This window comes from Capricornis sumatraensis, chromosome 5 (assembly GCF_032405125.1).
Source record: "Capricornis sumatraensis isolate serow.1 chromosome 5, serow.2, whole genome shotgun sequence".
NCBI lineage: Eukaryota > Metazoa > Chordata > Mammalia > Artiodactyla > Bovidae > Capricornis > Capricornis sumatraensis.
In genome coordinates, this window is record NC_091073.1 from 107,789,089 (window position 1) to 107,814,885 (window position 25,797).

The 25,797-nt window shown below is 45.7% G+C and overlaps 1 protein-coding gene across 1 annotated transcript in view; it reads left to right on the forward strand.

The window, feature by feature from the left end:
* TBXAS1 (thromboxane A synthase 1) overlaps positions 1-25,797 on the forward strand; it is a 168,421-nt gene that overhangs the window by 61,526 nt on the left and 81,098 nt on the right. Inside the window, exon 4 of the mRNA XM_068972907.1 lies at positions 13,320-13,416. Within this exon, the coding sequence (XP_068829008.1) occupies positions 13,320-13,416 (97 nt within the window). The remainder of the gene's footprint in view (positions 1-13,319; positions 13,417-25,797) is intronic.

Genomic DNA, 25,797 nt, shown 5'->3' on the forward strand with positions numbered 1-25,797 from the left:
AAAGTAATCTCCATTGAATATGTGCCTTTAAGGACAAATTTGTCCCCAAGAAAACCTCAAACGGGAAGGTCTTAGGTTTTGGTGATTTTGGTAATTAGTATTATTTCCCCGGAACATAATGAAAGGACTTGGGGGAAGTCCTTCATCCTAAAATCAAGGGTTTGAGTGGCAGCATCTGTAATCTTTCCCCATCTGTGACTTATGAGCCATCCATCCAGGAATTAGCCCATAAAATATAGAATTGATTTAATCCCACATCAGACCATCTTGGGATCCATAGGATAAGGTGAAAGGCAGACTCTTATAATGCACTCCACTGGGCTAGGCTCTGCTCTCAGATCATTGGTTTCCCTCCCCAGGGAAACCTTTTCTCTAGCCCTACTCTTAGGAGTCTGCCTAAGGTGACAGAAAGAGCACTGGATTGGGAGGCAGAGCTGGGTCTGGTCTGAGCTCAGCTCTTCCCAGCTGTGGGACTAGAATGAGTGACTTCACCATCCTCCTCACTTTTAACAGATACCCAAGCGCCTGCCTGCCTCCCAGGCTGATGTGAAACCAGAGGAACTGTCAGTGGTCTCCACCAGCAGGCCCCCATCCCCGCAGGGAGTAGGGATCCTGACCATGATGCCTCAGCCCCTCAGGGTGGGCTTTCAAAGGTCCTCTTGCAGCCACCTGCCACCCCAGAGGAGTACCCACTGCAGGAGCCCATCCCCAGCTAACTCTGGGATGAATGTCCCCAGTTCTGCATGTGGATATTCTCTGGCCTCTTATGCCTCCTGCTGCACAGGGGCTGCTCCAGGGCGATGGCCTGTCTTCAAGTGCTGCCCACCCAATCATCTCACCTCTTGCGACCTCTGTTTTCCTAGCTATGAAATGGGGGTGTTTGGCTAGAATGATCATCGTCAAGCTTCCTTCTGTTCCTGAAATACTATGATCTGTGCTTTAATTTCCATCCCCTCACTGCCCCACCTCTTATTTTTCCCCAGCTGTGTCTAAAATTCTTTGGCCATTAAATCCTCCTTTCTTGACAGTTCCACATCTGGGCTTTCTAATAATACCTAGCCCAAGACAGCGCATTCCTCGGGTGGCATGGAGTTCCAGGCCACACCGTCTTTTCAGGACTCATTCTAGCTCTTGCCAAGCCCCTCAGTTCATATTCTGGGTTCACACATCATTGAGGGAGAGGAGATTTTGCTACATACTCTCACACAAATATATGTCCTGAACATATTCTATGTAATAGTAGGCATATGCACTCTCTCTCACACACACACACACACACTTCCTTCTGAGGCCTGCAAATCTACACACTTGGGCATAACCGTGTGGGCGCAAATATTCTGGGACAGCCAAATGACTATTTTAATGTTTCTTTGTCCCTGCGGTGCCATCTAACTATTTATTTAGTAGCTTGACGCTGTTTGCATCAACAACTTTGCCTCATAGGCTCTTCTTCATGTTTATGATTCTTACTGTGAAAAAAATTGCTTGCCTAACATCTGTTCTGAATTGGTTTTTTCTTCCCTTTTATTTATCTGTTCCCTACTGAATGAAATTTGCACCAAGGACAGTAACTCGAATTGGAAACTTCAGTGTCCTTCAGGATTTCTGTACACTTCAATACATCTCTTAATTACTCTTTTTTTATTGTTATGAGATATACATATATATTCATGCTCACACAGGCAGATTGGTTTGTAGCTTACCTCTGCCTGTCCCCCTCTGGGGAATAAGTTTTATTAACTGAATAAATTAAATGGGCGGATGTATCCAATAGAGTAGAGAGGTTTATCGTTATAGGTTTGCTTCAGATAATTTTCCCCTACTGCGGCCCAGTTCCCTCCTTTAGCCACAGCTCTGTTTGGGAGAAAGCTGGACTAGAGCTTGACGCAGCCACAATCCACCAGGACCTAGAAGGGCCCTTTGTCTTCCAGGCCCACTTATGTGAACTCAGATCCGATTCCTTACTAAGCCCCTATTCTTACTACTTAGAAAGCCACACAGGGACCAAGCAAGCATGTTCACAGCAGTAGAAGGTCCCTAAAGAAGAGTAATGAGACCTGCTTTTCCACCCGACATCTCTGCCAGGTGAATAGACTACGACCCCCAAGACTCAAGGAAGTGGCCCCATGTCACCCAGTCCTAATTGCAAACGCAATGCCCTCTCTACCATCAGGCCCTTGCTCGTTCAGGGAGGGCTCTTCATTCCTCCCCTCTTTCTGAGCTTTCCCACACTCACTTCCATCTGTGTCTACGTCTTCGGATGGTACAAAGACCGACAAGACGGTACCCCCACATCTGAAGAACTAGCTCCCTCTCGGCCCCGCCCCAGACATCGTCCACTCAGCAGATAATTCGGTTTCCTCGGAGTGTCTATCCCTGGGCTGATGGTGGGAGAAACCGCTCCACTCTTCTCCTAAAAATATCACTCATATCTCTTTTCCTGAAGAAAATCTGGCACCCAGAAGAGAAACACAGACCTGGGCCAAGTCACACAAGAATTCTGGGTAATGAGAGGCTGAATACGCCACACTGAACAGACAACCTGAAGCCAGGAATTGGGTAGAATCACAGGCCAGTGAAAGCAGAGAAGGCTTCCAGGAGGAGGCAGTAGTCAAGCTCAGTCTGAGTAATGGGGAGATGAGGAGGAGAAGAGAACAACGGTCTACCCAGTGAGAACAGTCAGAGAAGGACCTTAGGGTGGGATGGTGGGAGGAGGGGTAGCTGATGGCTAGAGATGGACACACAGAAGGGGCGGCCAGTTACTGTTAGATGACCCTGAAGGGATGTGGAAGGCTCTCTGCCGACCGCACTCTCTGCTGGAGCAAGATCTAGGTGCCAACACCTCAGGAAATCCCTGATTCAAATGAGATCTCTGGCAGAGCCATTGGCTTGCAACAGGAGCCTGGCTCACCATAGTGATTCCACACACAGCCAAACCTGGGATGACCACAAAGATTAGTGCTCAGGTAAAGAAGCCAGTAGGGTGGACACAAAGGTGATGCTCCTGCCAAGTAGTAGAAGAGAAAGACAAAGAGTTAGCCACACATTTCAGAGGGATGGGGACCAGTGACTTTAAGAATGCAAGATAAAGGCCAGTAAAGAGAAACAAGGTTCAAGTCTGGCTTCAATCTGCCAGTAGCAGGGACTGAGAACCCGGGAGGATAAGTGATTTCTTAGAACTAGAAAGGCAGCCACAGAATCGTCTTCCCAGTTACCTGTTGGTACGAGGTGCTCTGCCAGCTTCTCGGGGATGAAAGACAAACAAGACAGGGCTTTGTCCTCAAAGAACTCACAGAGTAGTGAGGAGACTGTCCAGGAAGCCCAAGAAATAAAACAATGCGATGCAAACCAACAGATGAATGGACAAATGCCACGGAAGCTATGGGAAATGAAGGGTCCGAGAAGACTCCACAGAAGAAGCGACAGGTGACCTGACTGTCAGAAAGGTTTCTCAGACAAGATGCAGACCAGGGCTTTAGAGCGACAATCATGTGCAAAGGAACGGAAACACAGAGAAGCGGTGCAAACGAAGGGAACCGCAAATAGCAGTTTCATAGCAGCAGTGTATGGTTACAGTTCCCAAACTGTGCGCTGAGGCACCCAAAGGTGCCATAGACAATTCACAGGGGCTTCCTGGGATGTCTTCAATATTCATGGCGAACACAGCGACATCTGTGGGTCATGATGAGAACTAAGTGCAATAAGTTCATTCTTTTTTCAAATGTTTACTCAGTTGTTAGAACATGTGTTGTTGTTGCTGTTCAATCGCTCTGTCGTGTCTGACTCTTTGTGACCCCATGGACCTCAGCACGCCAGGCTTCCCTGTCCTTCACTATCTCCTGGAGCTTGCTCAAACTCATGTCCATTGAGTCGATAATGCCATCCAACCATCTCGTCCTCTGTCGTCCCCTTCTCCTTCTGCCCTCTATCTTTCCCAGCATCAGGGTCTTTTCCAATATCAGCTGTTTGCATCAAGTGGCCAAAGTATTGGAGCTTCAGCTTCAGCACGAGTCCTTCCAATGAACATTCAGGGTTGATTTCCTTTAGGATTGACTGGTTTGATCTCTTTGCTGTCCAAGGAACTCAAGAGTCTTCTCTAGCACCACAGTTTGAAAACATCAGTTCTTTGGTGCTCAGCTTTCTTTATGGTCCAACTCTTACATTCATACGTGACTACTGGAAAAACCATAGCTTTGACTAGACGGACCTTTGTCAGCAAAGTGATGTCTCTGCTTTTTACTACACTGTCTTGGTTTGTCATAGCTTTCCTCCCAAGTAGCAAGCATCTATTAATTTCATGGCTTCAGTCACAATCCGCAGTGATTTTGGAGCCCAAGAAAATAAAATCTGTCACTGTTTTCAATTTTTCCCCTTCTGTTTGCCAAGAAGTGAAGGGACTGGATGCCATGTTCTTTATTTCTTGAATGTTGAGTTTGAAGCCAGCTTTTTCACTCTCCTTGGTGGAAGAGGAGTGGGACAAGGAGAGCTTTCTTACAGGGCTCCTCATTGCAGTTAAGAAGCTTGGACTTTTTTGCTTCAAACATTGGAAAGTCAAAAGAGGTTTGCTTGTAGTCGGATAGCATGGTCAGTTGCCGTTTCACAAAGGTAGACTTGGCCTTGATGGGGCTGTTGGTCTGGGAGCAGCAATCTGTATAGGGAGGTACTTCAGTGTCCTAGTGAGAGAGATGGGCCTGGGCTCAGGGGCTTAAGAGTTTGGGCCTAGATACAGCCTGCTCCTCTAACATTATAAAAGTCCTGTAATACATCCAACCCTGTGATACAAATGTTAGACATCAATATTAGAAAAAGACCAGATCCTTGCATTTAAACCACTCACAACTAAGTAAAAATGTAGCCAAGAAAAGAACTACAGTTAATGGAGTACTGCTAGAAGTTAACCTGGAAAGATAGAAGGAAGGAAGACTGATCCCGGGAGGCAGAGGACCAGCATGTGCAAAGGCCCCCGTGGATGTGATAGGTGATGGAGAATGTCAGGAAGAAAGGTTGATCATTGGTGCTGGCTCTCGAGTGGTGGGCAATAGGGAGGGATGAGGCCAGAAGCAAGGCAGGGGTCGGGCTGTTTGCACAGGGTGCTCAGGACTGAAGGATGTTTGCACAATGTGCTCAGGACTCCCAGTCTTTCGTGGAGACAAACCACCGAAGGAGCTACAATCATATTGGCTTTTTTTTCTTTTTTTTTACCGCAATGAGAGGCACACAGGATTTTAAGTTCCCTGACCGGGGATCGAACCCAAGTCCCCTGCAGTGGAAATGCAGTCTTAACCCCTGGAACACCAGGCAAGTCCCCAGACTTGCATTTTATAAAGCCCTGGTGGATAAACAGAATCAGGGCCCATGTGCAGATAAGCAGCTGGTCAGGAAGACAAGTCAGAGGGGTGGAGGCATACATCTGAGCGCAAGGTCCAATGTCCACCTGCGAAGTGAAGAACCAGAGAGCCCACCAGCGTCTGAGGGCAGGAGAGGAGAGTGGATCCGGCTCCAAGTATCGCAGAGAGGGAAAAGGCTGACTCAGTCCTTGTGGCTCTGAGCAGCTCTGTGAGGTCAGGGTTCGCCCCTGGGCACCACCACCCTGAAGCTTCCCTGGGCAGGTAACCATACCCTGATCTCAGTGGTAGGAATTAGCCAGAAGAAAGCAGCTCCCAACTCCAGGGACCTATGTCTGTCACTGGCTCCTCAAGAAAAGCATCCCCAGCAACTTGAGTGAGCTCCACCTCTCTGCTAACTCAAGCCTGCCTTGTTCTAATGACAGATTCAGGTTGCTAATGAGAAAGGGCAGGATGCTCCACTGAGCCAAGCTGGGAAGGAGCCGCAGGACTGCGAGGCCATGGTTTCTCTGCAGGACTGTGGGCCGCCCAGCCCGCCTGGGGCCCACTCCCAGCCTTGGATGCCTACTTAGCTCCCTCAGAACATTTTAGAGACTGATCACTCACGTGGGATCTCCAGCACTCAACGCCCACTCTTCCCCACTGAGCTGCCCACCACCTTCTCATCCACAGCCCAGGTCAGAGGTCAGACTGAAGGCCAGGACGACAGTTACCCTATTAGCCTCCTCAGCCTGCTGGGACGTGGCCCTGGCACCGAGGCAAGGAGTCATCTGATGCTTGCTGTTGAGCAGTCGTTAGATGCTAGAGGCCTGCCTCTTTGGAAAAGATCCTGATGCTGGGAAAGATTAAGGGCCTGAGGAGAGGGGACGACAGAGGATGAAAGGTTGGCTGGCATCACTGATTGAAGGGAACATGAGTTTAAGCAAACTCAGGGAGATGGCGAGGGACAGGGAAGCCTGGCAGGCTGCAGTCCATGGGGTCGCCGAGAGGTGGACACGACTGAGCAACTGAACACTGACAAAAGAGGCCCCCATCAGTTCTTCAGTCTCTACCTGGAAGCCTGAAGTCTCCGGAAGTGCATTCGGGTTCTTTGTGCTAAAGCGAGAGAAGGGAGTGGCATGTCACCTGACCTTCCAGGGACGTTTCTCACCCAGCTTCTTCACTCCCTACAAAGTGACACCAGCAGTCACCCAACCCCCATGAGCAGGGGCCTTCACGCCTGATTGGGAGGTTATCATGGCCAGCATTTGCCTAAAACCTTACTACAGACAAAGCCTTCTCTTGTTTCTCTTCTGACCCTCATAACAGCCTCTTTATCCAGGAAATTAGCTCAGGAAGGTTGTGGTTTGCTCAAGGTGACACGGCTGTTAAATCACAAGGACACGGCCTTGAACCTGAGTTCTGACAGCTGCACCACTGCCAGCACCCACCTCAGCTCTTGACAAGACAAACCTCTTTTTTTTTTTCTTATTACAAAAGCACTCACTGTAAACTAGTGGAACATTAAAGAGATTTGTTTGTTATTCAGTCGCTGTCACGTCAGACTCTTTTTGTGACCCCACGGACTGTAGCCCACCAGGCTCCTCTGTCCATGGGATCCTTCAGCTGAGGAAACTGGGGTGGGTTGCCGTGCCCTCCTCCAGGGGATCTTCCCGACTCAGGGGCTGATCCTATGTTCCCTGCACTGGCAGGCAGATTCTTTGTCACGGCACCACCTGAGAAGCCCCTATTAAAGATACACAACATGAAAAGTAAAAGTCCCCATAATATGCACCGTTAGCTAATATATCTTCCTCCAGAGTTTTTCCAGGGATACTGTTAACATACGTGAGCCTAGTGCCTGACAGTTTGTGCTCAATACATGCTTGTTGAACAAGCTATCAAATGGACTATTATTTATTTCCACAACTGTATGTGCTATTTCCCAATGTGCTTTTCCATTCAGCTGTTGACTAAGACATCTTTTCATACTGATGCTTGTAGGTACCTCTTGATCAACCACCCTTTACAGCTCAGCCACCCTGGACGGGGGCAGGCCTTCTGGAACAGAGCCAGGCAGCCCACAGGCTCAGAGCAGCAGTCCACCAGGCCTCAATTCCCAGAAGGCAATTGTGAACTATTTTGGTTGAGCTGACTGGTCAGTTTTTTTAAAAAAATAAGAAAACAACTACTTAAACAAGCATTATTTTTGCCTGCACAATACTTCACTGATTTGCCTAAATTTTCTTTTCCACCAGGTGCTTCAGAGTTGAGTAAGAACATTCTTATGTGCCTAAATAAGTATAAATGAGTAACTGCCTAAGAATTTTTTGCCCCTCAAAATGACGATCCAAACATTTCAATTAGAAGGGAGCAAGAAGTTACCTTCGTAATTGGGCTAGGGTGGAGGGTTGTTTCTGGGCCATTAAACAAGAAGCTGCTCTGACTTTCCACCTTTAAAAGACACAGTCTGCACAACTAGAAGCCTGGCTGTTCACACACCTGCTCGGCCTGGGGAAGAAGTGTCGCTGGTATAGACGACGGCAAGGTCATGGCCACAGGCCCAGGCTCTGGCAGCCATCAGATTGGGATCAAATCCCTATCTTGGGCAATTACTTAACATCTCTAACATCTCTTAAGTTAACATCTCTTGTCAGTTTTCTATTCTGACAAGTGGGTATAGTAACTACCCCATCCATTTCCTATGAAGATTACATGAAAGCCTACAGGCAGTGCACTCAGAACATGGCTGGTAGGTAGTAAGCACTCAATATACACTAACAATTGTGCTTATCAAAGATTCTGAGAAGGGTCTTCAAGTCATTCAAATACTTCACTGACAAATACTTGCACTGTCAACAGGATGTGTTTTCAAGCCCTATAGTTGTTCGGTCGCTAAGTCATGTCTGACCCTTTGCAGCCTCATGAACTTTAGCATGTCAGGCTTCCCTGTCTTTCACCATCTGCTGGAGTTTGCTCAAACTAATTTCCATTGAATCAGTGATGCCATCCAACCATCTCATCCTCTGTCATCCCCTTCTCCTCCTGCCTTCCATCCTTCCCAGCATCAGGATCTTTTCCAATGAGTTGGCTCTTCACATCAGGTGGCCAAAGGACTGGAGCTTCAGTTTCAGCATCAGTCTTTCCAATGAATATTCAGGGTTGATTTCCTTTAGGACTGACTGGTTTGATCTCTACGCCCTATAGAAAGTAGACTTAAAATTCAAAGACCATTATTTAACTTCCTTTTTAACTCATAAGAACTACGGGATTTAAAGCAGAGCAAACTGCTGAGATTGCGTGGTTTTACTCCCATGTTTCAGGGGCAAGGAAGCTGAAATGCAGAATTTCCAGAGTCTACCTATAAGGCTTGTATGAGTAAGCTGCAGAGCTGGGTGATCCTGGATCCTGACTCCTGGCCCTAGGGCATGTGGCTTTGCAGTATTCCACCCCCTCAGGGCTTCTTGGTGGCTCAGATGGTAAAGAATCTGCCTGCAATGCAGGACACCCAGGTTCCATCCCTAGATTGGGAAGATCCCTGGAGAAGGGACTGGCTACCCACTCCAGTATTCTTGCCTGGAGAATCTCATGGACAGAGGAGCCTGGTGGGCTACAGTCCAAGAGGTCACAGAGAGTCAGATACGACAGCCTCTAACACTTTCACATCACCTCAGGAGGCAGTAACATATGGCCATACATTCATACCAGCGTACAAAACTGAGATCAGACTCTCTCTCTTTTTTTTAAAGTATTTATTTATTTATTTGTATTTGTTGGGTCTTAGTCATGACATGCTTCATTGAAGCATGCAGGACCGAGCATGGGGGCTCAGTAGTCGCAGTTCATGGGCTTAGTTGCCCCAAAGGATGTGAGATCTTAGTTTCCTTATCAAGGATCAAATGCATGTCCCCTGCATTGGAAGGCAGATTCTTAACTGCTGGACCACCGGGAAAGCCTCCGAGATCAAAGCCTCTTGGGGAAGTATGTTTTGAGAGGCAGAATGGCATTAGGTAGTCACAAGGTTGAAAAGGAAAAGGAATACCTCACAATATTTAGGACTTCTGGATTACAAACGATAGAAACCCAGCTCAAACACACTTAAAAGTGCAAGCTAATTTAAGCTTGAAAGATGCAAGGAACACTGCAGGAAGCATAACTTGACCTGGAGTTTGTGCCAGCATGTGGTACAAAGATGGCCATGGACTGTTCATATATTCCTAGTTAAGCACCTTCAGGAGAAAAACAGAGCTTTCCTCAAGCAGCCTCCAAGTATACTTACACATACACCCAATGAAGGATTCTGACTGGTCCTGTCTCAGTCATGCACCCACCCTGTGGACCAGTCACTGTTGTCAAAGAGATGAGATACTGTAATCAGCCATGCCTGATGGTGAGTCCACCCGCATGACCAGAAGGGCAGGCTCTGTCATTGACAGCTCCTCCAGAACTGGTAGAATGGGGGAGGGTGCTTCCCTAAGGAGGGCTGGGCAGACAGAAAAAGGGCAGCCATCCAGACATCCAAAAGGAAAAACAAACTTCACTTAAATGTTTCTCTGATCAAGATCTTTCCAGGAGCTCCTCAAGCTACAGATGAGTGTTAGTATAAATATAAATCCATAAGATTACACAATTTACGTGTAAAATGGGGCCAGTTTTCTCACGAGGCTCATAAACCAGCTCTGAAGCAATTCTAAAGAAATGGTGACAAAATTGTTTTAGTATTAGCAACATTACTAGAAAAAAGCTCAAAGGCTCCCAAGGTGCCCAATTGGAAGGACAACTTTCATTTGAACGTAGAAGTATTATTTTGGGGTTTTTTTTCTTTGAAAATCCAGATTATATGGACATGAGTTTGAGTAGGCACCGGGAGTTGGTGATGGACAGGGAAGCCTGGCATGCTGCAGTCCATAGGGTCGCAAAGAGTCAGACACAACTGAGCAACTAAACTGACTGATGTAAAATTATTGTGGTAATAACTAAATCAATACAAATGAATCGTTACCAAAATAGGTGTGCATCTCAATGTAAATGCTTTCCTTTTAGAACTAAGAGTTTAGGGAAATGAGAATCACAGCGTGAGCTTTAGTTAAATCTAAAGTAGTGTTTTTAACACGGGGTTTGTGGGTCCCCCGATCTGGTTACTGTCAATCAATTGTCAGTACTGGTTACTGGAGAGCTTATTAAAGTTAGAAGGGACTGGGTCCCATCCCAGAGATGCTGGTCAAGAGGTCAGGCATCACTACTTTTTGAATGCTTAGCCAGTGCTTCTGACCAGTCCTTGAGGCTGAAACCATTGCCCCAGAACAGCATTTCTTGAATTGTGGGAGTAGTCAGAATCTGGAGAGCCTGTTCAGATGCAGATTTCTGGGCACCCCCCAGCCTACTAGATCTGCTCTGGGGAGGAGCAGAGCTGTGGCTATAGTTTAAGTGCCCAAGTGACTTTTAAACATTTGAATTTTTTGAGATAATTATAGATTTACAGGAAGTTGCTAAAAGAAATGTGCAAAAAGATCCTGTATACCCTTGACCCTGTTTCCACCAATGGTTACCTCTTGCATAACTACAATACATTATCAAAACCAGGAAATTAACATTGATACACTCCATAATGGGCTTCCCAGGTGGCTCAGTGGGTAAAGAATCAGCCTGCAATGCAAGAGACACAGGTTCAATCCCTGGGTCGGGAAGATTCCCTGGAGGAGGGCATGGTAACCACTCCAGTATCCTTGCCTGGAGAATCCCAAGGCCGAGGGAGCCTGGCAGGCTACAGTCCATAGGATCACAAAGAGCTGGACACAACTGAAGCAATTGAGCACACACAGCATGATCCATAATACTTATTCAAATTTTATCAGACGTTCAAGCCTTTGTGTGTGTGTGTGTATGTAGAATCCTCTGAAGTTTTATCAGATGTGTAGGTTTGTGTAACCACAACTGTACATTAAGATACAAAACCGGTCACCACAAGGCTCTCTTGCGCTACCTTCTACAGTCATATCACCCCATCATACCCCGTGCATCCCTAGAGTTTAGAATCTACTCATCTCTTTTCCTTTAGAAACAACTAATCTCACTGCTGTTTCAAAACATACAAATGAAATCACATAATATGTAACCTTCCTAGACTGGCTGTTTTCATTTCAGGCGTCAAAGAATCCCTCAAATTTCATTTTAAAATGCTGTGAATGGGAAATGTCTTAGGGAAATGTCCACAGTTTTTACCAGTTTCTCAAAAAAAATTCTATGACATGCCTCATAAAGTTTATAAAAGCATTGGTTCATGGTTTTATTGGGTTATTTCTGGTCTTCTTGGCTAAAATCAATAATAATAATAATAATAAAACTAGTGAATATTTTTTCTTCTACCACATCTGTTGAATTCCTGTGTCCCAAAGATTTCTCTAACAGTTTGAGAAATATGATCACTCAGATGAATATTTCTGAGTGCCTGACTTGTGCCAGACAAATATTATTTTTTCCCTAGTTAGTAAGAAGGGGAAGAGTTAAAACATTAAAGACACTTTTTGCTTATGAAAAGTTCTAAGTAACTAAGAAATCAGAGCAAACTTTGCTGCTTTCATGCCATGTGACTTGAGCTGCTCTGCTCTTTACTGCTCTGAACTGGATGTGCCAGTGATCAAATAACATCCTGAAAAATAATCCCATACACTGAAAACATGGCATTATGCACTGGGGCTACTTTTCATCACTCTGGTTGGCTTTATACAGTTGCTAGTCAAGCGCTCATAGCTCCTCCAGGCACGCTTGTCCCTGGGCCATTGTCAAACTGATTCCTCTGCTTGCCACACCTTCACTCCCGTTTGCCACCCACCTGTCTGGACCAACTCTTGCCCATCCTTTGAAACTCACTTCAGGAAGTACCACCTCTAGAAAGGCTTCATTCTCTCTTCTCCAGGCTTTCAGTGGGGTGTGCCCAATGTCACCCATGCTTGCCAGATGTCACAGTGGATGGTGATTACTTAATTGCCACTGCCACCAGGCTCTGAGACCCTTGAAGGCTATGACTGGGTCTTGGATGCTTTTATGCCCCCCTGAACTTCAATAAATAGCAAGATTTATTTAATAAATAAAAAACAGTATGTCCTTAAACAGCTTCCTGTTGGCGTTCACCACCACTGCTGATTGGCTGAGACTTTCCTCCATTTCTTTTTTTTTTTTTTAAGATTTTTTTGATGTGGATCATTTTCAAAATCTTTATTGAATTTGTTACAATGTTGCTTCTGTTTGACGTTTCGGGTTTTTGGCCCCGAGGCTTGTGTGATCTTAGCCTCCCCAACAAGGGATTGAACCCGTATCCCCTGCATTGGAAGGCAAAGTCTTAACCACTGGACCTCTAGGGAAGTCTCTGTTTCTTTGTTAGTGTCATAGTATCTCTTAAGTGCCTTCACATGTAGGTTAGCACTCAGACGTTCAGTCTTTCCCCAGCAGGTTTAATCATCCCTGAATTCTCATAAAGTTTTGTTAATACACTTTAGGCTTTTGCCCAAGTATCAGTATATACAAGTCACTGATCTTCTCTTGCTAGAATGCTTGTCTCCCCAATTTTGGAAAATAGGGACAACACTGACCTGTACCATTTTCCTTCTTGGTCTTCCTACTAGATCCTATAAATTCTTTATTATTGTGTTTAAACATACAGATCTGTCTTTCCTATCAAGGGGGTGAGTTTCCTGGGGCTAAAGACTGTCTCTTATTCATCCCAGAGTCTCCAGGGACTGGTACCAGGTGGGATTCCATAAATGTTTGTGGAATGAAGTTTGGTGTTAGGTCATCAGAGCTCTGCTGTTCCTCACACTTAGCACATGAATTTCCTCATCTTCTCCACACCTTTACTCCCTATTTATCCTTTATCCCTGATTCTAAGCCCCTGTGAACTCTTTATGAAAAGGAGAAGAGAGCAGATAAATACGACATTTATCATTTTAAAGTAATTTTAAGTTAAACATTTTAAACTAATTCTCTTATTCCTCCCAGGTACTATCTTGGTCGTCGGATGTTTATTGTTATCTCTGAGCCAGACATGATTGAGCAGGTGTTGGTTGAGAAGTTCAGTAACTTTACCAACAGAATGGTATGTAATTTTCTTTCTGCATATGGATGGAGGGGGAATCCTTCTAAGATGCAAAGACCACACATCACATCTAACAGGGACGTGACTGGGCCTCTTACAGGGTTTAGATCAGTTCAACTCAGAACGGAACTCCCCAGTGAATTCGAGTTTTCGAAAGGGATGGACTGTTACAAAAGAATAGCATTTACATTTAAAAAACGCTTCAAGAAAGCGAAAGCTCAAGAGAAGTGGTAGCTGATAAAAATGCTGAAATCAGGAGGGTTTTTAAAGCTGTGTTCAAAGCTAGAGGAATCCAGAGAGCATAGGTCAAGCGTCTGAGGAAGACCAAGGAAGGTTAATAAATATCAGAGGGAAAGTAACATTTCAAGACTCCCGTGCTTACATCTTTCCCGGAGAGTATCAACGTCTTAAGACTGGAAAAGGAAGACAAGTAACATGACGAGGGAAATTCATCCCCAAGTAACAAGTCTCTAACCCACTAAAGGAGGTATATATTCTACCTGTTTTTTTTGCAAAGTACATATCTTACTCTTTGTCTTTAATGAGAAAGCCCAAAGAATGGAAGAGATGACAGAAAACGGCACAGGTCAGGGCTGCCCATAGTTTCAAAAAATGAGGAGATAAGAATCCTAATAGAGATGGTTAACAGCCTTCATGCTGATTTTTGGAAAATAGTCTAAAGTGAATGAATAAACAGTTGCTTGTGAGAATTCAGAGACTCTCTATGTGCCAATCGTTTTGTTGTTGTTGTTGTTGTTGTTGTTGTTGTCAAATTAAACTCATCTTCCATTATTATAGAATAGTAAGCAATGTATTCACTCTTTTGTTGGTTATTTGACCAACCTTTGCACACTTGTGATATATACCAGGCACTGTCTAGGTACCGATTAGAAAGAGATAGAAAACTCAGTATTGTCCTCGAGGAGCTCATAGTCTAATGACAGAGGCAGAGAGGAAGGAAACCAGTATAATACAGAATGGTGAGCATGGAAAACACTGCTCCACCCAGAATGGGAAAAGGGAAAGGCTTATTAGAGGTGAGGTGGCTGAGACTGTCTTCTTAAAGAAATTGGCAGTGCCTGCCTGCGTTCTGTACTGGTTGAGCTGTCCAGAGTGTTTCTTCGCATTAAGTTGCACAGAAACTTATGAGACTGTTACAGTTATCATCTGTATTTTACTGACAAAGAAATAAGACTCAGGTTATAGGAGGAAGAACAATAGAATCCATGTGCCATCTCCCAACTCAAGTCCAGGGCTGTGTCTACTGCCATCATTGTAACAGCTGCCTAGGCGATGTTTCTGGATTGTCAAGGTTTCACAGAGTAATTGGTTACTTGCCCCAAACACATTCACCTTCCAGTCCCAGAGCATCATGTCCAATTGCTATTAACAAGAGAGTCCCCCACCTTTCCCATACCTGTCCAAACCCTTGGTATTCTCCAGGCTCTCCTCAGATTCTTTCTCCCCCATAGAACCTTCCTTACTTCAACTCTCATTTACTATTCCCCCTCTCTTAACTCTAACAGCATTGATATCTGCATCAGTGGTACCCACCCTTTTTGGCACTGGGGACTGGTTTCATGGAGGATAATTTTTTCAACAGGCTTGGTGTGGGGAATAGTTTCAGAATGATTGAAGCACATCAGATTTATTGTGCACTTTATTTCTATTATTATTACATCAGCTCCACCTCAGATCATCAGGCATTAGATCTCAGAGGCTGGGCACTCCTGGACTATGTCACTCCCATCATTTTCACAGTCACTCCCATTGTGCCTTCGACTATTTACTGTAAATGAATGCATGACTTTCACCCTAACTCAATTAACTTTAAACTTATCCTTCCATTTTATACCCCAGGGCCCAACCACATAATGACTCCTCAGTATCCAATATACCCTTGTGCAAACTGAACTGACTCTCCATCAGCTTAACATTCTCCCCAGATGATTGAGGTAGTACTTAGAGATTCAATATACACTCTTCCTCTTATAAGTCATTCACAAACATGTAAGAAGATCCATCAAGGATTAGATCTCTAGGAAACCCCAATGTTTATAGTTTTCCATCTGGGAATATATCTACTTATCTTCAGTTTAGTTTATGGTCTTTAAGCCAACCCCATATTCATGATAAAAACAATCCTTAGTGACTCAATTTTTAGAAGACCATCTTTAGAGTGGGATTTTCTCACAGGTTTTGAAAGTCAAATTAAATTGGGCTCTGCGGTTCCCTATTATATGCTTATGTATCTGCTCAAAGAACTCAAGGAGATTAGCGAGATGTGATTTCTTCTTCCTGACACCATGCCGCCTCCCCTGGAATAAGCCATGTTTACTTGAGTGTTCAGTGATTCAGCTTTATTACGCATTCATTCAGTAAACACTAAATGCTTACTCCATGCAAGCCTCTACCAAATGGTCCCTCGTGATACAGAAAAGACCTCCACATATTAGTTTGATGCATTAAGTGAAAAGGAACTTAAATAACGCACGGTTTCATTTTCTAACTGTGAGAACCTGTCTCTGCTCACAATCCAGGCTTGACTTATGTGTACGCATGACAGCCTGGTGGAGTGTGGCGGGGATGGGTTCACCTTTGAATTTGGATGTTGGCTGTAGGCATCCCATGAGGGACTAAATAGGGCACATTTGGCTGGAGGTGGGGTGCCACCAATGGGAACTCCCTGACATAAGTCAGTACTGAGCATATATTTGAATTAAAAAACTGTTCAATGATATGTTTTCTTTTCCAGTTTAAGAACACAGGGCTGAACAAACTCTATGGGTTGGACCTAGGGTGGCAGCTACTATTTCGCATTTTCCAATTCACGTTTTCAAGGCATTCAGTGGAATGTGACTGCTCTCTCCTGCCTGTCTTCCAAATGGACCCCTTGGGCTTCTCTTACCCTCTCAGAACTTCCTCCAGTTGCTTCCGGATGGGTGCAACCACACTTTATCGTTAAACCCCAATCATTCTCTTTAACATATACAGAACCTCAGTTTTCCCAGCACTTCTGGTCTTAGTAATTTTTATGCAGATATTTTTACTTAGCTCTTCATGGCTATCAGGTACTTGGTGAAGCCATGGGGCAGCTCTGTCTTTTTTTTTTTTATCTGCAGAAACTGGAGCTGGGTCCATGTGACTCAGCAGAAATGGTCTTACCAGTAGTAGACCACTTCATTTCTGGCCTGCATGAAGGCTCAGGGTTGGGAAGCCGTGGGAAGGGTGATAAGAAGGAGGGGTGGGGGGGTCTTTGGCCCACATGAGGTTGGTCTAGCTGGATGCAGATCCAGACTGGGGGAGCTTAACCACTAAAGCTGCCACCTGGAGCTCTTGAGTTCTGGTCTGAAATGAGCCTGGCAAGCGGGTCAGGCAGCAGGTGTGTCCATTGCCAGGTTTTGTTATGTGTTTGGAGTGAACTGGAAGGTGGTGGTGGTCACACGTGTGTGGGGTGGGGGTGCCAACCCTCAGGTCCTCGCAGGCCACTCGGGGTCAACCATCCAGGCACAGGTCCATCTACACTGTTCACTCACATTTAAAACTGTGTGATGGAGTTGGTGAGTGGTTTTATCCAGGACCATAAAACCTGCTTCCCAGATAGCACTAGTGGTAAAGAACCCGCCTGCCAATGCAGGAGACAAAAGAGACGTGGGTTCGATCCCTGGGTCTCCTGGAGGAGGGCATGGCAACCCACTCCAGTATATTTGCCTGGGAAATCCCATGGACAGAGGAGCCTGTTGGACTACAGTCCATAGGTTCACAAAGAGTCGGACACAACTGAGCGATTTAGTACATAGCATGCACATAAAACCCCCGGGCCTGACTCCCCAGGGGCAGCCTCTTCAAGGCTACCTTCGCCATCTCACTGCACGGACACTGGAATCTTAGAACGAGTTCGTGTGAAGCCACAACGCCCTTGGCACCAGCAAAGAGTGCTAAGGTTCTGAGGCAAATGCGCCACTGCGGACCTCATAACCCTCTGCACCTGTAGCCAGGCCCCATCCCAGGAGCAGGAGCGTGTGGCTGGTTGCAGAGCTCAAGAGCAGGGCAAACTCCACCCAGTGCTCCAGGTGAGTGCTCAGGTGGGGGGCCACCTGAGCTGGGCCCCCAGGGACCAGCCTGTTGCCACTCACTGAGGACAAAAGAGCCTTGGCCAGCCAGCCAAAACGTGCCACCTCCACCTGCAGCCAGCACCTCTTCACCGAGCTTTGGAATCTTTGCTCACTTAGAGTTTCTGGGCCCCTTTCTTTTAAATAAAACATTGAGTCAGAGAAAACATTCCAGTTTTCAAGTGGGTACAGGAAGATTTAAGTTGTGAGGATGGTTTTGGCCCATAACAGGGAAGCTCTCATCACTGAGTCAAACACTGACTACTTTTTTCAGCTTTGCATTTCTCAAGAAGGGTCAACTCACATGATGGATCCATAGCTCTGGGGACCATTCTTGCTTAAAGCCTAAACAGACTGCATAGAACCAGAAGCACAGGTGTGTGACCTAATTTGCCTGGCTCTTGTCTGTTTTGAGGCAGATCTCATTGGGTTTTTAATATATAATTGAATTTATTTATTTTTAATTGGAGGATAATTGCTTTACAACCAACCAATTGTATTGGTTTCTGCCAAACATCAACATGAATCAGCCATAGGTGCACATATGTCCCCTCCCTCATCAGCCTCCCTCCCGTCTCCCTCCTCTCATTGGGTTTTTGGCTTGTTTTGATATTTATTTGACTGTGTTGGGTCTTAGTTTTGTCATGAGGGATCTTTCATTTCGGGCACAGGCTCAGTATTTGTGGTACATGGGCTTAGTTGCCCCTTGGCATGTGGCATCTTTGCCCCTCACCAGGGATCGAACCTGAGTCCCCAGCATTGGAAGGTGGATGCTTAAACACTGGACCACCAGGAAGTCCCAGGTCTTATTTTACTGAAACACTGTACTGTGCACAGGAAACCCTGCAGCCTGAGCCAAGCGCGTCTCCTCCCGGGCTGCCCCACCCACGGGAAGGCCCCATGGGAGTGGCCACGGTGGGATACCTGCAACCTGCAGTTCTCTCCTCTCACGAGCTTTTCCCATTTCTAAAAAAGCCAAAGCCGGGGAATCGCACTTGATGATCTCAAACATCTTCCAGGGCCCCGGGTGTTCTGTGAAACCTCAGTAACGTAGGAACAGTGCTAAGTGGTATTGACTGAACCCTCAGCTGTTCTATCAGTGCCTTACAGAGCTTTTCTAAACTTCAAAATCTTGTTGAAAATAATGCTATATTTTTGTCTTACTAAACCTTTGGTTCAGTGGGAAGCCATCTTTAAATTTTTTAAAGAGAAATAAATAAAATCTTAGAGTCATATCTTCCTTCTCTGACTTTTGTGGTGGCAGAAGTAAAAACAAATGTGTAGGGACTTCCCTGGTGGTCCAGTGGTTAAGAACCGACCTTCCAATGCAGGGGACATGGGTTCAGTCCCAAGTCAGGGAACTGAGATCACACATGCTGTGGAGCAACTAAGTCTGTGCACTGAAGACCCAGAGCAACCAAAAAATTTTAAAATGTGTAAACTAGGAGATTAATAGCTAGAATTCTGGGAAGAGATCAGGAAATAAGCCATAGATGTAATTCTGGTCTCTCAGTGGTTGTGTTCCTGAACTTTCTCAGGCAGGACTGCCATAACTCAATTCTTGCCTTTGTTCAAATTAGAAGACTCCCCACCCCCTCACCTTTCATTGGCTGGTGCTGAGTTGGCAGATGGAGCCCAAGTTGGGGTTAGCCCCACCTGTCCCCTGAACCTTAAATAAAATGTACTGGGTCCCCTTGAGCCATGAACATGCCACATCCCTTACTTGCAGGCCATGCTTTGGGGCTGGTCACAGGCTAAAGCCAAGAGAGGGAAGACAGTGTGATGTTCATGACCATCTTCCACTGGCAAAGAGTGAAAGGACAAAAATTGTCTTGTGGAGATGCAACACTTTAAATATTTCAAAACACCAAAATAAAAGCCCTGCTCAGTTGGCTCAGTTGCTCAGTCTTTGTATACAGCCAGATAGCAGTAGTCATATGTTGAAAATAGCGTATGTTCTCAGGCCTAGGATTGTGGGTTCCCCAGGTGACAGAATCCTAGGGTTTTCATTGACTGTAATAGACTAAGGGGCAGGGCATGGTGTTTCACACCCCTGGGGGTAGGAGAGAGATAGGCAGTAACCCTCTGCATCCTTATCTGTGCAAGGTTGTGTGAGGATGACTGTAACCACAGACTTGGCCTTTCTGCGATCATGGCATCCTTTCTGATAGCAATATTTCTGCAGCCTCCTTGACATACTTACGTGAAGTGAAGTCGCTCAGTCATGTCTGACTCTTTGCGACCCCATGGGCTGTAGCCTACCAGGCTCCTCTGTCCATGGGATTTTCCAGGCAATAGTCCTGGAGTGGATTGCCATTTCCTTCTCCAGGGGATCTTCCCAACCCAGGGTTCGAACCCAGGTCTCCCGCATTGTAGACAGACGCTTTACCGTCTGAGCCACCAGGGAAGTCCTGACATACTTAACACCAAGCAAATCAGCAACACTGTCAGCCTGACCACTGAAGTAGGACAGCATCTCTTGAGTCTTTAAATCACCTCGCTCTGTTTACCTGCTGCCTGCAGCTCCGTGTGGTCATGTGAGAACTGTGGACTGCCCTGCCAGGATATCACAGAGCTGATACAGGCCTTGTGTCAACTCTCTGGCATGTTCCAGGACACATGGAAACTATTTTTGGCTATGGCTTTATATCCCATTGTGCCTTTTTCATGGTAACACACATGCCCATTTACAGCAAATGTGCATTGCATGCATTTGCAGCACTCTGGGAAGAGGCTGGCAGTTCTTACGTAGCTCCACTGGGCCAGAGGAGAAACACTGGTTTAGCCTGTGATAAATCACCCAGTGTGTGCTTCTTCACTTCATGTGAGCACAGAATGCAGAGGAATCGGCTTGAATAATCTGCTCCTCAGGATTGTTTGATTCTTCAGTGTTTGAAGTTTATGCTTAGCTGGTCTGAGTTAGACTCTATTTTAAAGAGTTCTTAATTGAGGAACTTCCTTTGTGGTCCAGTGATTAAGAATCTGCCTTCCAATGCAGGAAACCCAGGTTTGATCCCTGGTCAGGGAACTAGGATTCCACATGCCGAGGGGCAACGAAGCTCGTGCACCGCAACTACTGAGCCCATGTGCTCTGGAGCCCATCGCCACAGCTAGAGAAAGCCCACATGCCCAGTGGAGACCCAGAGCAGCCACAGATTTTTTTTTTTTTTAAGATCTTAATTGAAAAGACAAACACTTTCAACTGTCCGAGGGAAATTTAGCAAGGGAGCCATGAGGCCACTGCGGAACCACGCTGCTTGTCAGGACAGTTTCCTAACTGCTGGAGTCCAGCTCCAGCAGCCAGGGGATCAGCCTGAAGGGATGAGCAGTGTTGGCGGGAAATGATGTAGCCTCTGACTCGAGGTACGGGACTACATGTTTATTTCAAGCATCAGGTTCTCTTTTATCCTTTTTCAAAAGCATTAGGTCAGAGGTTTGACATTTTCAGTTCCCCCTCACCCAGATTATTGTCTCATTGTTGCCCTTGAAACAGAGTTCCTGCTTCAGCGATTCTCTCCGACTTGTGTTTACTTGTCATTGCGTTGTAACTCATGCTTATGTCTGGGCTGCCTACCACATTCCTCAGTTTATTTCTTATCTTTCTAAATCCTGCTTGCCCCTAGTATCCTAAGCTCACTATCTCCTAAAAAGGCTTCTTCTGCTGCTGCTGCTGCTAAGTCGCTTTAGATGTGTTTGACTCTGTGCGACCCCATAGACGGCAGCTCAACAGGCTCCCCTGTCCCTGGGATTCTCCAGGCAAGAACACTGGAGTGGGTTGCCATTTCCTTCTCCAATGCATGAAAGTGAGAAGTGAAAGTAAAGACGCTCAGTCATGTCTGACTCTTAGCGACCCCATGGACTGCAGCCTACCAGGCTCCTCTGTCCATGGGATTTTCCAGGCAAGAGTACAAGAGTGGGGTGCCATTGCCCTCTCTGAAAAGGGCTTCTAGCTATTCTTAATTATTCCTAAACCCTAAGCTCAGCAAACTTCCTTTGCCATAAACATATCCCTCACAAACAGGTCTCAGATAACAATCCTTCCCATGGCCTCAAGCTGCGGCCTACGTGCTCATCCTGGGACATTGTTTGTAAAAATCCTTGAACAAATGTCAATGGTTACTTTATAGATTATTTTCTGGGCACAACTTCAGAAGGCTTTGTGCTTTCTCACGCTTCTCTCAAGAACAATAAGCACCTTAACATTCTTTCCAGCCAGCTCAACCAAAGAAAGGAAGAAACAAGTCAGAATCACAAGAGCTAACTCCTTCATCCCGGGTCCGTGCCTGCAGAATGATGAGAGGGGGCTGGGGCCGTGCCTCCATTTTGTCAGTAATGCCTAACGTGGCTCCCGACACCTAACTATTGGAGAATTATCCCCAAACTAATGAAATAATGTGAACAGCACTTTGACTCTTGTGAGATCCACAGTACTGGTTATAAACCCCATCTCTATTTCCAAATCAGCTGTGAGCTCTTTGAGGACAAGGGTTCCATTCTTTGACTCAATAGTTTCAGAGCCACCACGGCACTGGCACATATTAATAGTAGGTGCCCAATAAATGTGCTCAGCTTGGTAGCATGGTGACCAACACGACTTCAGCTGAGGGTGAGGATGTCTCTCAGGTTTGGGGTTAGAGTAGGGTTTTCAAATGTTTCTGACTGTGACCTCCAGTACAAAATGTATTTCACATCAGGACACAACACCGAACGCTTTCTCTCTCACATACACACACTCACATACTCCCTCCAACATTCTCACAGACACACCCATAAATACATCCCCATCTTGAACAAAAGTTCGACAACAAAACCCTTCCCCTTGCTTCATGAAATGTCTCTCTAATATTTTCTACTCTGCCCCATTCTTTGTTTCCCTCTCTTTTCTTCTTTTCAGTGCTGGTTGCCATCCGCAACATTCATTCATGACCGGTTATGGCCTGCAGTCTGGAAGCCCCTGACCAGAGTCTGAGTGGAGCCTGGTTCCCTTGGACCTCCCTTCCTCAGCTGGGTCTTCCTTTCCTGCCTCAGCACTCACAGTCCAGCCCCATCAGTTTTATCAGTCTCATTCCTGCAGGGCAAGCCCCCTGTGCCTTTCAAAGGCCTCGCTCAGTACATCTAATCAGTGATTATGTGTAGACGGGGCTGGGGGAGGGGGATGGATGGGGAGTTATTGTGACACGGGTGTGGAGTTTCAGTTATGCAGGATGAAGTTCTGGGGATGGATAGGGCAATGGTTGCACAACAATGTGAATGTCCTTAATACCACTGAACTGTCCACTTAAAAATGGTTAAAATGGTAAATGTTACATTATGTGTATTTTACCACAACTAAAAAATACATGTATCATGTGCATGTGTGTGTGTGTGTGTGTGTGTGTGTGTGTGTAAACAAACAAACTGACTTCCCTGGTGGCTCAGACAGTAAAGAATCTGCCTGCAGTGAAGGAGAGCCAGGTTCTATCCCTGGGTGGGGAAGATCCCTGGAGAAGCGAATGGCTACCCATTCAAGTATTCTTGTCTGGAGAATCCCATGGACAGAGGAGCCTGGTGGGCTATAGTCCATGGGGTTGCAGAGTCAGACACAACTGAGCAACTTTCACTTTGAAACAAACTAATTTTAAAATAGCTGTAGTGGTTTAGAGAAAGAACTTATGGTTCCCAGGGAGAAAGAATGGGAGGAAGGGATAGTTAGGGAGTTTGGGAAGGTTGTGTACACACTGCTGTATTTTAGATGGATAACCAAAAAGGACCTACTAGATAGCACCTGGAACTCTGCTCAATGTCATGTGGCAGCCTGAATGGGAGGGGAGTTTGGGAGAGAATGGATACATGTATATGTTTAAACTATATCTGGTGTGGTCATCAGGAGGTTAAGTCCTCGAGGTTGAGGAAGTTCTTAAAGGTCATTTAGACTCCCTCCACCATCAGAACCCCCTCCACCCCATGTGACCCCATGGACTGTAACCTGTCAGGCTCCTCCATCCATGGGATTTTCCAGGCAAGAATACTAGAGTGGGTTGCCATTTCCTCCTCCAGGGGATCTTCCTGACTCAGAGATCGAACCCAAGTCTCCTGCATTGCTGGCAGACTCTTTACTGTCTGAGCCAGCAGGGAAGACAATATTTTAAATTGATAACCAACAAGGACCTACTGTATAGCACCAGGAAATCTGCTCAAGGTCATGTGGCAGCCTGGGTGGAAGGGGAGTTTGGGGGAGAATGGACACATGTATACCTTTAAGCTATATATACCTGGTGTGGTCATCTGGAGGTTAAGTCCTCAGGGTTGAGAGAGTTCTTAAACATCATTTATACTCCCTCCTCCACCCAGGCCACTCAAACCTCCCATGCAGAATTTCCAAGAAGTAGGATACAGTCTCCAGTGACAGGGGCTCACCACTCAAGGCAGGTTATTTTTATCCTGGAACCTTCTGACTTCATTGGGAAGTTCTTTAGATGAGCTGGAATTTTCCCCACAGCTCCCACTATTGACCCCAATTCTACCACCCAGGGTCAAAAAACAAGCCAAGTTTCCTCTTCCACGTAATATACATGCAAGAAATAGCTTTTGAGCACAGATTAAGGACCATGATCTGATCTCCCAAGCTTTCCAGCTATTCATTCCTAGATCTGTCAGCTTGTCCCCTCACCATCCGACCACTCTTCTGGAATGACCAGTTGGCTATTTCCCTCTTCCAGTATCATATCTAGAAATGAAACCATTACTCTAACCAGTGCCCCTGAAATCTTCCATCAATGAAGGAAGACTTCTAATAGAAACTGTAGGCCCAGGGTACAGTATTGTTGTGGCAGGCCGATAAGGGAGACCAATGCTGACATATTGCACGGGTACAGGATTTCTCCTCTAAGTGCAAGATAAACATTTTCATGGAGACAATCCTTAGGTCTGAAGGACAGACACGAAATCCAATCAACTTTGGCTCATCTCCAATTTATTCTATTTCATCAGAACCCCATAAACCACCACCCAACTTTCCTTGAAGTGAAATGCTTTATTACATGTACGTAGCACAGGACTAGCATTTGCCAACATATAAATAAACATAATGTATGATTTTCCCCTTTGACTCTGGAACATAAACAAATGGGTTATGTTCTAAAAATTCCATAAAACCACAATTCAGTATAGTGACCACGGTACTCCTAAAGAATTTTATTCTAAATATAGAGAGGTATTCCTCTGCAGAAAAATATCCCAGCAACTTGGTTCTATTTAATAACGTATAATTAAGTCCCTCCAGATACTTTGCAGTTATGTTTTATAGCTTATTTTGAGTGTTCATATTTTATCAGAAAATTATAATTTTCTTCTAAACAGGAGTTCTTACAAGGCTTTTGAGTTATGGTGGCTGGCTTTATGTTTCAACTATAATTAAAATAGTGAAAAGAAATAGCAAAACCGTAGATCACATGTGTGGTTCTGAAGAAAGCTTGGTCCTCCAGTCCCTCTGCTTCCCCTCACCCTGCAGCCCTAGGGCTAGGGGTGCTCTGAACAGCCATGGAAGCCCCCCAGTTTTGACCACTTGGTCAGAGTGTCTGGTTTTAGGAAGGAAGAAAATGGCCTGGGAAGAAGGGATGATGAGAAGGGATTTCCCTGGTGCTCCAGTGGTTAAGAATCCACTATGCAACGCAAGGGATGTGGGTTCAATCCCTGATTGGGGAACTAAGATCCCACGCGCTATGGAGCAACTAAGCCAGCACACTACAACTAGAGAATCCGTGCGCTGCAACTAAGACTGCAGTAGCCAAATACAATAAATATTTTTTTAAAAGAAGAAGGGATGAGAAGACCTCATTCTTTGCATGCTTCCAGACTCAGCAGGACTATCTTCTCCTCAGGGAAGCCTTCCTGGCCATTTAATCCCCTATCATTTTCTCACCTTGCTGCCCCCACTCCACTCCCTTCATAAGGGGCTTCCCTGGTAGCTCAGTTGGTAAAGAATCTGCCTGCAATGCAGGAGACCCCGGTTCAATTCCTGGGTCAGCAAGATCCCTGGAGAAGGGATAGGCTACCCACTCCAGTATTCTTGGGCTTCCCTGGTGAACAGATGGTAAAGAATCCACCGGCAATATGGGAGAGCTGGGTTTGGAAGATCCCCTGGAGGAGGGCAAGGCAACCCACTCCAATATTTTTGCCTGGAGAAACCCCATGGACAGAGGAGCCTGGTGGGCTACAGTCCATGGGGTCACAAAGAGTTGGACATGACTGAGCAACTAAGCACATCACTCCCTTCATAACACATACTTTC